Source organism: Oreochromis aureus, linkage group 2 (genome assembly GCF_013358895.1).
Source record: "Oreochromis aureus strain Israel breed Guangdong linkage group 2, ZZ_aureus, whole genome shotgun sequence".
NCBI lineage: Eukaryota > Metazoa > Chordata > Actinopteri > Cichliformes > Cichlidae > Oreochromis > Oreochromis aureus.
In genome coordinates, this window is record NC_052943.1 from 27,558,573 (window position 1) to 27,573,256 (window position 14,684).

General features: G+C 41.8%; 1 protein-coding gene across 1 annotated transcript in view; it reads left to right on the forward strand.

The window, feature by feature from the left end:
- The window catches only part of mgat4b (alpha-1,3-mannosyl-glycoprotein 4-beta-N-acetylglucosaminyltransferase B), a 108,232-nt gene extending 94,559 nt beyond the window's left edge, over nucleotides 1–13,673 (forward strand). Inside the window, exons 14-16 of the mRNA XM_039621640.1 lie at nucleotides 4,461–4,548; nucleotides 9,305–9,417; nucleotides 10,607–13,673. Of these exons, the coding sequence (XP_039477574.1) occupies nucleotides 4,461–4,548; nucleotides 9,305–9,417; nucleotides 10,607–10,630 (225 nt within the window). The 3' untranslated portion in view covers nucleotides 10,631–13,673. The remainder of the gene's footprint in view (nucleotides 1–4,460; nucleotides 4,549–9,304; nucleotides 9,418–10,606) is intronic.
- The last annotated feature ends 1,011 nt before the right edge of the window (nucleotides 13,674–14,684 follow it).

Genomic DNA, 14,684 nt, shown 5'->3' on the forward strand with positions numbered 1-14,684 from the left:
AGAGCTCACCAAATCAAAGTGTTACCCCTCTTCACCCACTCGTGTGGTGGCTAGCAGCATCACCTCTCCTCGAGAAAGGCCAGGGTTTGAATCCAGGCTAAGGCCTTTCTGTGAGCAGGTTGTTCTCCCTGTGCTTCCTCCAGCACAGTTCAAAGACATGCGTCAGGTTCAGTTTAATTTGGTGTTTGTCTCTGTTAGCCTGTGATGGCCGGGATAGACTCCTGCAGCACTGAATTGGATGAGGTTTTCAGTTAATGGATAGATGGGTGAAATTTCTGCTTTTTGACCCAGTATCCATCACAATGACAGCAAAGGATGAGAGTGCAAAGTTAACATAGCCTTTAGAAACATCAAGGACGAGGCAGGCAGGCTGAAACAAACCAGAGTAATCCAGGAAGCCCCTAACCGAGAGATTAATTTCCATCTATAGCAGGAGACCATATCTGACTCTGCCATGAGTGCCTGCTGTAAGTGAGAACAGATTCAGTTTGTGGTGTGTGGAAAAGGAGACAGAGTGATGGATCACTGCCACTTTCTGTCTGTGGTCGACTGTAAAACGAAGACTGAATGAAGCCAAGAGCCTCAGCGGGGCGGAGAGAGGTGCGCTGAGAGGAAGAGGAGCTCCTACCGAGATCAACAGGAGAGATAAAACGAGGAGAAGAATCAGCACGCGCTTACAGGAAGCTGAGCACACAGACACGTGCAGACCGGAGCTGGAGGAGGGAGGCGGTTGCTGCAGTAATGCTGACCAGGAGCAGGAAGGGAGGAGGAGGAGGAGGAGGGGGTGGGACTGGATGATGGCCCTAAAAACTGCAGGTACACGCCAGAAAACGTGGCTGCACAAAACACGATTACTGCTAAATTTGTTAGAAATTTCATCGTCCATGCTGCGGCTGCTCTCTGGGCCGAAACATGTCAAAGTGTGGTTTGTGGGGCTGAATCGGTTTAGTTCATATGAAGCTCATCTGTCTGTTGTTGTAAAGGCATCAAAGGGCCTAAGAAGAGTCCAAAAATGATCAGTCTTCTTCTGCCTCCATCTCCTCCCATCCCAGCATCCCCCTCTGTCACACCAACCCTCTGCATGACCTCTTTCACAGCATCCTATCTGAGGTCCTCCTCTTGTCCTCCTGCCTTGCAGCTCCATCAGTATATCCCTATATGCTCATCTCCACCCGTTCCACCCGGCCTGCCTTCTTTTCTTCACCTCTCGTGGTTTGGATGGTTGACCCCATGTATTTACACTCTCCTGCCTCCCTCTCATTCACACTTCTCTCTTTTTGTCATTTGTGATTCAAACATGATGTAAATGTGTCAGTGGAGCCGTCAGTAATTGAGCTGTTCTGATAAGAGGATGATGGAGGTGAGCTGAAAATAATTAATTTTAGGTGAAAAGGTCATTGAAATATCATATTAATATGTATGTAATGTGATCATTTAAACCGTTATGTCGAACCGGCGGTATTGTTTGGATTATTTGATGCTGTAGGTGGGAATAATCGCTGTGACAGCTGAGAGCAGATAAACTGATGTTGGTTTAAATGTCAGTGTGTGTCTGAGGCAGCGTCTCCATTCAGAAGTTCATTAGCAGCCGGGACAGCGTCTCAGTCTGTGCGAGGACAGGAAACAGTGCAGGTGTGTGCGCACATGGGAACGCTGCAGAGCCTTTATGAGTACTGTTACTCCGGCACAGGAAGCACGAGAAACAGCAGCAAGATTAATGAGTGAGCAGCTTAAAGTCAGAGTTTTCACTGGTGGATCTCCTTTTACCTCCTTTTACCTGGCTAGATCACCATGGTAACAGGTGTGAAGCACATGTGGAAAGTGCAGAGCGGGTGATGTGTTTGGGGTTTTGGTGGCAGTGCTGATCAGATGCACAGTGAAGTGTTGCTTGAGTCGTATTTCACTAACAGCGACACAAACGGCACCACAGTCTGTTTAGCTGCACAGTTTTTAAAAAAATATCCTCTTTCATTTCTAATGCTGCTCTTTCTTGTGTCGCCTGTACATTAACTTCCTGTCTGTTTTCTCTGAGTGTTTCCGCCTGTGTCTCGTCAACGACTCGTGTTTGTTTTTCTGTTCTTGTTGCTTCTTCACAAAGCAGGAACTCCAGCGACACTTGAGGGAAGATGAACAGCTTTAATAATTGACCAACGCGTTTCGGCTTGTGGCCTTCATCAGGGTCATAGTAAAACATTCTAAAAAATTGCTTAAATACAAGACAGGAAACAGAAAAAAATTTAAAATTAACAAGTCAAAACTTCATAGATAGGTCAGCTGACATATAATAGGTAGGTATTGGTTAATTGGCTAAGTCACGCCCAGGTAAATACCAGACTAGATCATTACTGATGAGGAGGGGGGGTTATAACCCCCATATGTCTGAAAAACAACACATGCATGAAATGCACAAGAGGATGTTATAAATATACACACAGGTTAAAAAAAGAAAGGGCAGTCTTTAATGGTAAAAGCACGTTTGAATTAGAAAACAAGATTACATCATCACATAGGAACACATTTGTTAAAAGATCCTTATTTATGTCTCTAAAATGTGAAATCTCTAAATTTTAGACTAAAACGTAGACTTAAGATGAGATGTCTAGAACGTTACTTCTTCTTTGGCTAAAATAAGATTAATTGAATAAACATTACTCATGTGAGAGTAATTTAACTGATAAAATAGGATTTTAAAAAAAACCAAACAAAACAAAAACAAAAAGTGTAGTTCATAAAAACTCATTGATAGAAAAATCCTCATTCATACCGCTGGGGTGCAGACTCGTAAAACGGAATATCCAAAATGCTTCTCTTTTTTTCCAGATAAAATTTATATTGCCACCTCTTTGGTTTAGTTTAATGGCTTCTATGCCTAGGAAAAATAATGGTGAATTTGGATGTTTATCATTGAAGTGTCTTGCAACAGGGCTGGTTAAATCATTCCTCTTGATCGAACTTCTGTGCTCATTAATTCGATCTTTAAGAGGGCGGGATGTTTCTCCTATATATATTTTATTGCATGGGCACTGTATCATGTAGATTACATTTTTAGTTCTGCATGTGATAAAGCCCTTTATGGCACCCCCCCCCCACCACCCCACCCCCATCAGTGGGCGTGACTTAGCCAATTAACCAATACCTACCTATTATATGTCAGCTGACCTATCTATGAAGTTTTGACTGGTTCATTTTAAATTTTTTTCTGTTTCCTGTCTTGTATTTAAGCAATTTTTTAGAATGTTTTACTATGACCCTGATGAAGGCCACAAGCCGAAACGCGTGGTCAATTATTAAAGTTGTTCATCTTCCCTCAAGTGTCGCTGGAGTTCCTGCTTTGTGAATTCTTTCATCCTCTCTATGCACCTTGGAAGCAGGTGAAGTTGTGCCAGAAATTTTTTTGCTGCGATTTATTTTCTTGTTGCTTCTTCAGACAGATCCTGTGATTCAGCACAACTTCCTTTAGCACCAGTAACCTGAAACACTCATTCTCTGTGTGACTCTATAAGTTTCTCGCTTTACTGCGTTGCTTCAGTTCATTGAGGTTTGCTGTATTCATTCATGCACAGCTCTCTGAAGGTCCCATCACAACATCTCAGTCAGGTTGAGTTCTGGACTCTGACTGGACCGTTGCAGATTTGCTGCGCTGCTCTGGATCATTTTCCTGTTAATGAGCCAGTTTGGTCTGAGCTTTAGCTGTGGGACAGATTTCCAGAAGTCTTGTTGTTTGTTCAGAAGCAGCTTTGCAAACTTAAACTGTGCTGCGATTTCTTTTTACAGAGAAAAGACTTTCTCCTGGAAACCCTTCCGCATAAAACCTTAGAATTTAACTGTGCTTTTTGCCAGGAACGAGGAAACGAGCTATCCTCAGGGATGTGTGACACCCTCGCTTTATTATTCCTGTCAGGATGGAGAGTTTTGTTTTTTGTTTTGTTTTTGTAGTAGTTAAACAAATCCACGTGACCTGAGGTGTGTCACATGTACCCCGCCGTGCTTTGATTGTTTAAGGAGATAAATGAGGTTCTGAAAAAAGTGAAAAGGTTTCAGTTTTTCAGAAAAGGGTACTCAGTTTTTTCAAGGAAAAACCTGATTTAATGTTAAAGTTTAGTGTTATCCTTTAACCCTGGTGCTGTTGTATTTATATGAGAAGTTATTAAACTTTTAGTGTGTAAAATGAGCCCAAAGCTGCAGAAAACATAAGTTCTGAATCTAAATAGAAAAGTTAAACGTAGCTGGAGGAGAGGAGCTGAGTTTTTTTATTGCTTTTATTGCACATGTAACTGATCATGATAAAAATGAGTTTTATCCATATTATAACTATAATTGAGACTCTCCAGCTTTCAATGAATGGCCTTAGATTAGATTTATAATTGAATGATGAGGCGTTTTCTTTCTGACACACTAACGATACAAACGCAGAGTCAAATTAATTGATTAACTGATCGGCTGGTTTCGTTTGCTTCCAGAATATCCAGGCAGAGAAAGAGGCCTTGATAGAAGGGAAGGAGAAAACGCCAAAGTACCACCGGACCGAGGACGGCTTCATCAGAATCGGTGAGTGATGGCACACAGACAGCAGCCGGCTGTGCGCAGCTTCACCGAGTTTCCCTGATCATCATAAAGTGATGGGTGTAGCAGCAGCTGAGGACGTGCGACTGACTGCTGCATTTGAGGAGCTGTAATGAGCTCTTTCCCTGCACATGAGCTGTCACAGTTTACATCTGCAAGGAGGGAAAACACTCCTTTTACTCTTTTATCTTCCTGAACTCTGAAGTGAACTTCGACACGCAGTCTTTACAGCTGATCCAGTTCAGGTGTTCTCCACTGCAGGACCATTTTAAGAACCTGTACTTGTAAGCAGCTCCACAAAACTGCCAATCAGCAGACCTCAGTGCTGAATATTTCACCTCCCAGCAAGGATTATTTTAAAGAAAGCACCTTAGAACAGCTGATCTTTCAAATATCTGAGCACTGTGCGCTAAAAAGTCGCATTAATTTGATTTTAGATTATATTTTGAGTTGTTTTCTCAGGAATGATCCGTGTTTGTGACCATAGAGTGTTCACTCGCTGCTTTCTAGTCTTTCCATTTTAAATCCTATGGGCGTATCACACACACGGACACATCTGATAGCACTCAGTCACATCCAAATAAAATAAATAAAAAACAAAACTGGATCTCAGACAGTCAGTTAGGACAGTAATCTCACAGCAGCCATATTATTGGTCAGATGATGTTATTAAAGATGCTCCAACAGCACAAACACGGTCCAGAGGTCTACTTCAGGGACTCCAGTGATCTGAGGTGACGGCTAGCAGCTACATTCACCTGTGTCTCCATCCACCTGTCAGTCAAAGAAGCCACACCCCTAATAATGCATAATAATTTAAGCCTATATAATATTTTAACAGGTGACTTATAACTGTACCGTTGCTTTGAAGGATTAAATTATCCACAGAGACCAAAACCATTTTTGTATGAGGCTCTAAACATGCCTATTTCTGCTGTAAAGTTTTAACATGGCGGTCTATGGGGAGTGACTGACTGCTGGAGCCTCTGGTGGACGGTAGAGGAACTGCAGGCTTTGGTGCTGCACTTTTATTTGGTGTATTTTTTCAGCTCGTGGAGGTTTCATGATTCACAAAGCGAAAACTTCTCCTCCTTTATTTTTTATATTGAATAATTTAACAGTGATGTTCTGCACATCTTTCACCAGCACGCAGCCTGACAGGTTTGGTGTTTTCCAAACTTTAAGAGCTGAACAACAACTTTTGTTATGAAAACTTTGCATTAGATTGTAAGAACTGACAGGCTGAAGGCCAAAACTTGGTTCCACTGTGGATGTGAGAAGGTAAAGAGTCAGGTATCGTGCTGAGATCTTACATCAGTCCGCTTTCCATCTGATAGAAATCCAGCCTTGCAGGATGACGCTCGTAAAAATGTAAACTTTAGTTATAAGGAAAAATGAGCAGATGAAGAATAAGCACAAAAAGTTAGAGACTGTGCGTAAGTGCATTCAGTCAATCGATCAATAAACTCGTCAGGAATAGATTTCATGTCACAGGTTGGATTTTCAGTGTAGCCTCGGGGTTTCACACACATTGGCAGACTGTCAGATTTATCTTTTCATTACTGGAATTTGTTTTTCCTCCAGCTGGGCTGATTTCAGCAGGATTAACTGGAACCTTCAGTAAATAAATTAAGGTGTCCTGACATGCTGTGTGAAGTTATTTGACTTACAATAAATACAAACTGAAATAAAACCAACAGAACAAAATATAAGTCTGCTCATTTGTTCTTTGCATTCGGGAGCACCGAGCATCCTTGGTCAGTTTCTATTATATGAATGCAAACATTAAAGCTTCTGGCCTATTTAGGTCATCTACCCTTTTAGATTAATCTGGACCACAGTCGTCTCTTTGTCTTTCTCATTATTTGCATGAAAGACAAAGTTGATTTGTGCATGTTTGAATCCACCTGAAGGAATCAGGACTTCAGAGGGAAAGGAGATACTGGCCTACAGCGGGTGGAAGGAGCGCGAATGTGGGCTGACATCATAAATTACCAGCAGCTCTTTATCCTCTTCATCAATTTTTCAGATGAGTTGGAGGATCGATCCGGCCGGCGCTCCTTCACTCTATTCATTTCATCGTGCTGCCTTCAGGAGACCTGCATCCAATTTCAGTGTGTGAGATCTTCTGTGTGAGAATTAACTGTCTGAGAGAGTCGGGACGAAACGGCATGTTTGAAGGAGGGCGGGCTACAGAAAGGAGGGAACTTCATTTCAGCGTTTCCTCTTTAACTTCAGGTTCCTCCTCTCAGTCCGTCATGTCCCAGCATCCAGCCTGAAAGAACCCAAACACGTGGTTTTGTCCCCGTCACTTCCACAGAAATCAAAAGTTTACAGAAACTTTTAGGCGGTTCAAACTTTATTTTATATAAATGTATTTTTGAGAAGCTTTGCATCTTAAACACGCTTTGAATTTTTGTGGAAAATTCCTTCACAAAGAGATCAGTCCTGAGGAGGAAGCATGGGAACTTTGATGTTTTCACTTTTCCTCTAGCACCACCATGAGGCTCGCATTGTTTCAGTTAAAAATGTAATCACCCATCAGATGATTGGGATGGACTTTGGTTCAATTCATTTAATCAAGCTCAAGAATTCTGGAGAATTTCCATTTCCATTCGTCCTCCTTTCTGCTTCCTGTGCTTTAATCCAGACTTGAAGTGAACCTGAAGTCTGCTGTTTGTTGCCTGAAAGTGTAAAATGTCATCCTCTTAAAAGATTTGTTTCCCGCCTCTGTCGGCGTTTATTGTAGGAGAAACAAAAAGAAATCTCCCATGTCAGCCCAAGAACTGCCGTCTGATTATTTTTTATTGTCTTTGTTCTGAGCCTTCGTGTGATCTGTGTTTCTGGGGACAGCTCTCAGACAGCCGTATACACGAGTCTGGATGCTGAGTGAAAACCATAATACCCACAATAATATCAGATAATACCCTGTGATAAACAATAACACGCTCCCCAGATGCTGTTCTCTGTCAGGATTACAGTTGCTACCTGGAAGCATCACTGCCAGCATGATAATCCTAGTAAATAAATCCTCTGAGGGATTATTGCTCTGTTGAGGTGCAGTTGCCCTGAAACCAACCTCAGCTGGAAGACCCGATACCAGCAGGACGCCAGAGAGGGTCTGATGGAGACTGAGGCTTTTTTTCTGGTAGTCAGGCTCAGAGAAAGCCAGAACCACAGGGGTCAATAAATGGATGGTGGGAACACGTAATGTGTCTTAATAACCATTAATAACCCTGTAAATCTGCACAGAAAGCATAACAATCCCTTAATTACTTCAGCTTCCATCAACTAATGAATAATGAATAATAAACCCAAACTAATCCCTTTTAAAATGCTAAAAAAGCAGGTTAAAGGTTCAAATAAACCTTCTTTAAAGATAAGATGTTTTATCTGAGCCAAAAGTAGGTATATCAAGGGGTCAGTTTTTACCACTCAGTCTGAAAACATTGGGGTATTGTCGTCCCACCAGGGTGGCTGGGCGGGGTGATGCAATTTTCTGAACACAATAACTTCAGAACGAGGTGATGTAGGATTTTCAAGTCTATACCATAGGCGCTTCTAGTAAAATCTCAGTGACATCAAGGTCAGAGGTGAAGTTTTCTGAAAATCTTTCAAGCACAATATCTCAAAAAGGAGTTATACCACATTTACACCACAGGTGCATGTACTTGGAGGCTGGAGGTGAGCACTGCCCACCGCCAGTATTTTTGTGAAGCATGTTCTTTGTCATGCAGGAGCCAAACACAGGCACAAAATTAATGACCAAAACAAAAAGTGAGTTTTATTCTATTCAAGGGTAAAGAAAGACAAAACAGAATAAAGCACACCCAAATCAAATGAAGAAGAAAGTCCTGGATGATCTGACAGAGACTGAAAGTACATAATAAAGAACAGAAGCATGTGTTCCTCTGACCCGGGTAACTTTTGGGTTAGGTCTGGGTTTTAAGATCAAAGTGGGCTTTACGTGGCCGGCAATGTAAAATGAGTACAGCTCTGCTGTATTCGCATTTCTCTGATGATCAGCAACTTTATTCCCTCCAAACAACTGTACAATCATTTTATTGTTGTATAAGATTTAATGTCTCATCTTAAAACAGAGCAGCTATTTGAACTTATATAAAATTTGCACATGGACTAAATCATTTGTTATTATGGTTTTATTTACTATTATTGTTATTGTTAGGAAGTACTTAGTTGTCTGCTGTCAGTACATTTATCTATAACTATGAGTGAAACCGTGGGTTAACTACGCATGTTCGTGTGACCATTTATCCTGATTACTGATGTTAGAGTAAATGAATCCAGATAAAAGAAAAATACTGCGGATATGTGCAGGGTCCAGGATAATAAGGTGAAGCCAATGAGGGCAGAGCAGACAGTCATAACAGAGGGACAACACAGGAAGTAAAATCACCAAAGTGACATGTCCAAAATAACAGGAAACAGCAAAGAACAAGACTTTAGAAAACCTAGGCGGGGAGATCACCGGACAAAAATGTGTATCCCTTGAGCAGTTGGCACGTGGTTGCTGGCTGCTGTATTTAAATGGATGAAATAGATCACAAAGAGGATGATGCACCATTACCTGCCTTGTGTTTACTTTGGTCACTGGCAGATTAAATAAAGATGACAGTAGAAATCTCTGTAAATTAAAAAGCTGTGACAGTGCACTTCTGTTTGAAACTATCCTCACCTCTCCTGTCAGGTTATTGAGCCTGTTGATCTTCATCTTTTCCAGGAACGTTCCATAATGGCATCGCAGAAGGGGAGGTGGACCCCAGCTTCGGGCCCCTGGAGGCCATGCGTCTCTCAGTGATCACGGACTCACCGGTCTGGGTGATCCTCAGCGAGGTGAGATCGCCTCAGAGTTAAATCAAACTAAAACTAATCAAAAGACGGTGTTCTGTGGAGACATTTATCCACACTTACTGCTGAGTATTGACAGAAGAAGTCCTTGGAGAGGATTCTGAAGTCTCCGGGGTATTCTATAATTCTTTCTGTACAAACCAGTCCAGTATATTAAGTCCTTTTCAGTGAATGTGGTCCCAGTGCCCAATCTAAGAACTAACTTCAGGTATGTGCACCAGAAAAAGACAGAAAGTTGGTACCACTGATGTCAGTGTCCAGCAGGTTTTCTGAAAGATTTATTTTTAAAAAGAAATGTAATTTATTGTATTTTATTTCATTGGACTGATAGTTCAGGAAGCAGAGCTGTGCCCTGAATCAGCTACAGTAGCTCCAGTTAGTGACAGACTGCAGTAAAGTTGACTATTAGGCCGACAGTTGTCATGTCTTATCAGAGCTTAGATAAGATCCACGCACAAACGATGACAGCACAGTGAATATTAACTGAAAGCTCTCCTGTAGTAATGCGGCCGACACACCGGGAAAGCAACCTGTGAGTCTCCAGATGGAACGATAATTAGAGCGTGGCTGAAAATAAAAACAGCTTGAATCCGTGCTGCAGCTCGCCCATCAGCTGTGAAGCAAAGCTGCAGACGCATCAGGTCTCGATAATGATTGGATTTATAGATGCAGGGCCACACGTGAAACTGGGCACGGCTTGTGATGGAGACGGAGCCCGGTTCTGCTGAACTTCAGCCCAGTTTAATTCTTTAGGTTTGGCTTTTGTAAATAAGAATCTGCGGCATGCTCTGACCTCTGAGGGTCAGCGAGGAGACGGAAAGACTGCTATGTGGATATAAAGGAGACCTTTCAGATTGTCTCACCTTTTCTGAGCAGCCACCTGATTTTTCAGAAACCGATCAAACATCCAGGTTACCGCGCTTGTTTCTGCTCCTTTTATTAAAGTTTATTCAAACTGTAATAAATCTATCATTTCCTCTGAATATCCCCTGTATTTGGAGTTATGAGGGGTCAGATAGGCTAAAATGAGTGAAAAGCGGCAGGTTTGGACCCCCGCCATACTTCCTGTGTGATTGTGCAAAGCAGCTGATGCTGAGCAGGTCAGGCGGGTTTGTCTGGTTATTATTTTAGTGATTCTCTGTGACTCACGCCTTCGCCATCTCTCCTCTCTCAGATATTCATAAAGAAAGCCGAGTGAAGCTCCGCCCCCTCAGAGTTACCTCAGCAGCGTTCAGACGAGCTGACCGGAAGCTCCTCGGCTCCCGTCCTGCCTCGTCCCGCTCACCAGATCCCCACCGTGGTGCCACAGCACCGCTGCCTGGCAGGACCTCGGCGCTGCAGGACTGAACAGATCAGAGACTGAGACACAGCGACAGGTGGGCTCACCTGTCTCCACCCAGAGGAGCGATGTCATTACTCCTCATCCTGTATTTATGTGTACATACAGTAAGCTCAATGTTGAAACACTGGTAATCACGGAGGCAGCGGCAAGAGTGGCGAGCCACCTCTGATGATCGATCTGCTGCTTTGGGACTTCCTGTCTGCAGACGGGACCTTCCTGCCCCGCCCACAGTACCCGTGTATGTGCATCCACTCGCTGCGTGTGGTGATGTGTGTGCTGCAGGCGTTTCCCCTCCTTCAATTTGCCTTAACAAAGAGCAGAGTCACTTCAAACAGGCCCCGCCTCCCGACATGTAGCGTCTACAAATACCCAGAATCCTCTGCTGCAGCCTCGGACCTTCTTCACGTCATCGTGGCTTCAAACTACTGATGAAGACGCCGACGAGTTTCTGTTCATGACCACGTCTTTAAGTTACTGAGGCCTTCACACTGACTGCTCTGTGTCCTGATTACTCTGATTACTCTACAGTACACCACTGTACCCTGAGGCATTCCTCAGTACCATGTAGTACTCTGATTACTCAGCAGTACTCCACTGTGCTCTGAGGTATTCCTCAGTACCATGTAGTACTCTGATTACTCAGCAGTACTCCACTGTGCTCTGAGGTATTCCTCAGTACCATGCAGTACTCTGATTACTGTGTAATACTCTGATTACTCTGAAATACTCCAGTGTATTCTGAGAGTCTTTGGTATTCTGCGGTTCCTCATTAGTACTCTGAAATATGCTACTGTATCCTGAGATATTCCACATTACTCTGACTGTTATTCAGTACTCTAATTACATTGAAATACCCTAGAGTACTCAAAAATATTCCACAGTACTTTGAATTCCTCAGAAGACTAAAAATGCTTTGAGGTATTCCACAGCCTTCTGAGGTACCTTGGAGTACTTTGAGGGTTATTTTTAATACTTTGAGGTACACTCCACAGTACTTTGAAGTACTCTACAGTCCTCTGATTACTCTGCATTGGTCTTACTCTGCAGTACTCTTAAATACTTTGCAGTACTATGAGGTATTCCACAGTACTATGCAGTACTGTGGCGTACCTTAAAGTACTACAATGTGCCTCAGAAAACTGGGGTAATCAGTGTACTGCAGAGAGTATTGAAAAATAACCAGAGAACCGTCCCTCAGAGGGACTCTGAGATATTATGCAGTAATCTGAGATACTTTACAGTACTCTGAGGTATTTTGTAGTACTCTGAGGTACTCTGTTGTACCACTGGGGTGCTTTTCTCCACAGGTCGATTTTTAGTTTTTCTGAGCAGACGCCATCGTCCTTCGGCTCTTTGTCTCGCGCTGAGCGACGGTGTCAGCGTCGTCTTACAGGAGAGAAGTTTGTGATAAATTGTTCCCTCGTTTGCAGATTTTAATCTTTTCCCCGAACAGCTGCCTTAAAGTGACGTAACTCATCACATTATCATTGTTTCTTTTGTGCATCTAACCTTGTACCGACTAAATTTAATTGACTTCATGTTGGATCAACTGATTTATGAGGACATTTGTCAGATTTAGGGGCCACATTACCTCTCCGAAAGACCTGAGAGCGAAATGAACATCCTGTCAAAGTTTATTAAAACTCCAGAATCACTTTTAAGGATTTACATTCTTGGGTTTTAGAGGTGGATAATGGCCAGGGCTCTGATTAATCTCCTGGGTTCTGGACATTTTGAGGTCTTGAACTGGACTAAAGTGAAGAGCGAGTGGCCGTCTGGAGGCTCTCTCCTTCTCTAGTGGTTCTGTGGTTTAACAATGAGTAAATATGTGGTGTTCTAAGTGCTGTCATCTGCCTTTAAAACACAAATGTAGGACAAAAGAGAGTGTTTTAGTGTGTTGTTTCTTCTGTTACATTTAATGCTGTTTTAACTTAATTTCACCCGTTATTTCTGCACTTCTGGGAGCTTTAAACCATGTTATGAAGTGCGAGTGTTGCTGGAAGGTTATTGCTTTGATGCCTGTCACGCTGCGGTTATACTGGGCAGCTTCCAGTGAATGTGTTGAAGTGAACTGCCTTTGCACTCAGTGCAGTCGCTCATAAGAAACAACAAAACATACCAAGTAATTCTAATTTGTTTCCATTATTAATGTACTAAATATGTCTTCAAATACACACAGAAACAGTGGAGTGAAGCTGAAACATGAAACCGTATTTTATTCGCAGTGAAACACTGAAAACCTATTAAAGGTTTAAACTGAGAAATGGACCATTTTAAGAAAATATGAGCTCATTTTGAATTTGATGGCAGTAACACGTCTCTAAAAAGGGCCATATTTCCCTCTGTGCAGCATCCCCTCTTCTTGAACAACAGTCCGTAAACATCTGGGCACTGAGGAGAGCGGCTGCTGGAATTTTTCAAGAGGAATAGCATCCCATTCCTGTCTGATAAAGGATTCTAGCTGCTCATACAGTACAAATTGGCTTGCTAATATGCAGAAACACCACAGGATGTAACTTTGACGTCTGTAATCTGCTCACAGTAATCCACGTGTCCATTCACAGGAACAGGCTAAGTGAAGTAAAGGAGGTAAATGAACCACGGGAACAGTTTATCGAGACTCTCCTCCATTAAGATGTGGCTCTCTTTCCTGTACAAACTGTCACTAGTTCAGATTTTCAGATGTGAAGTCAGCTGATCAGTGATATTAGGCTAAATTAACTCTAGCTTCAGGAAACATCCCAGGATTTTATTTTTTTTATTTTCTTTGAAAGATGCACTGGAATGCATTGCTATCATCTTGTATGTGTCTTTTGTATCCTTTAGATAAACTCTATTTAAATGAGCTTAAACTTCTATCCAATCTGTGAATTGTAATAAAGACAGAAATTTAAGTGGTTTCCTCGTGTCTTTTAATTTCAGCATCTCTTCTAATGCAGGAAAGTCTTTCTTTTTCCATAAAATAAATCAGTGCATCATCTGCATGTAAACTGACATTTTCCAAGGAACTCAGCATTTTGAGCAGATTCAGTAAAAAACACAGGTCCTTATACTGAGCCTTGTGGTACACCAGTATTTATTGTAAAGGTGAAGAAATATAGATTCACAGACCAGAATGTGAAGCACAAACTCCTCGTCATCATCATCAATGTGAATTTCTGTCAGGGTGATAGTTGGATCATCATGCTGTGGTTCTGCTCATAAATGAACTGATAGATAAATGGGATGAAGAGTAACTTGGTCAGCAGAGCTGTTTCCATCAAAACTGTCCCACAACAGAAAATTTCTGCACTGCACTGTTGTATTTGTACTACAACAGAACAAAAAACATACATATATATGACACAGGAGTGCTGTTATGAGGTTAAGTGTTAAAAAAGCATCTTTTTCAACTTACTTACTTTATTTACTTTTACACTTCTGTCACAAAATAGAGTGAAAATAGAGTTTTTCATCACTTTTAAAAATTTTAATACTGCAGTAAATTATAAATGATTCTATGAATGAAATTAATGAATTGCACTGGTTGGTCCAAATGTCAGTAAGGACTTGAGGTATGTGCATATTTGGCTGCAGAGTTGTCAGGGGGATGATGTGGAGGAGGTGAGTAGTTTTCTGGAAACTTTGTTTCATCACAAAAATGATGAAATGGCAGCATCACTCATTGGTTTTTGCAGAAGCTGCTTCATCACACAGACTCTGTGATCTTCATTTCAGGTGGAGAACAGAACATTTTCTATAGTCTTGTAGGTAAGGTCTTTACCTTACAATATGATGTGTTTTGAGTTTTTGATGAGCCTAATCTAAATCAAACTGAATTGATTTGAATTTAAAAGTGAGTTTATGTCCACCTCAATCTGAAAAAAGTCAGGTGACAAGAAGTGCTGAAGACTGAAAAAATTAACTCTTT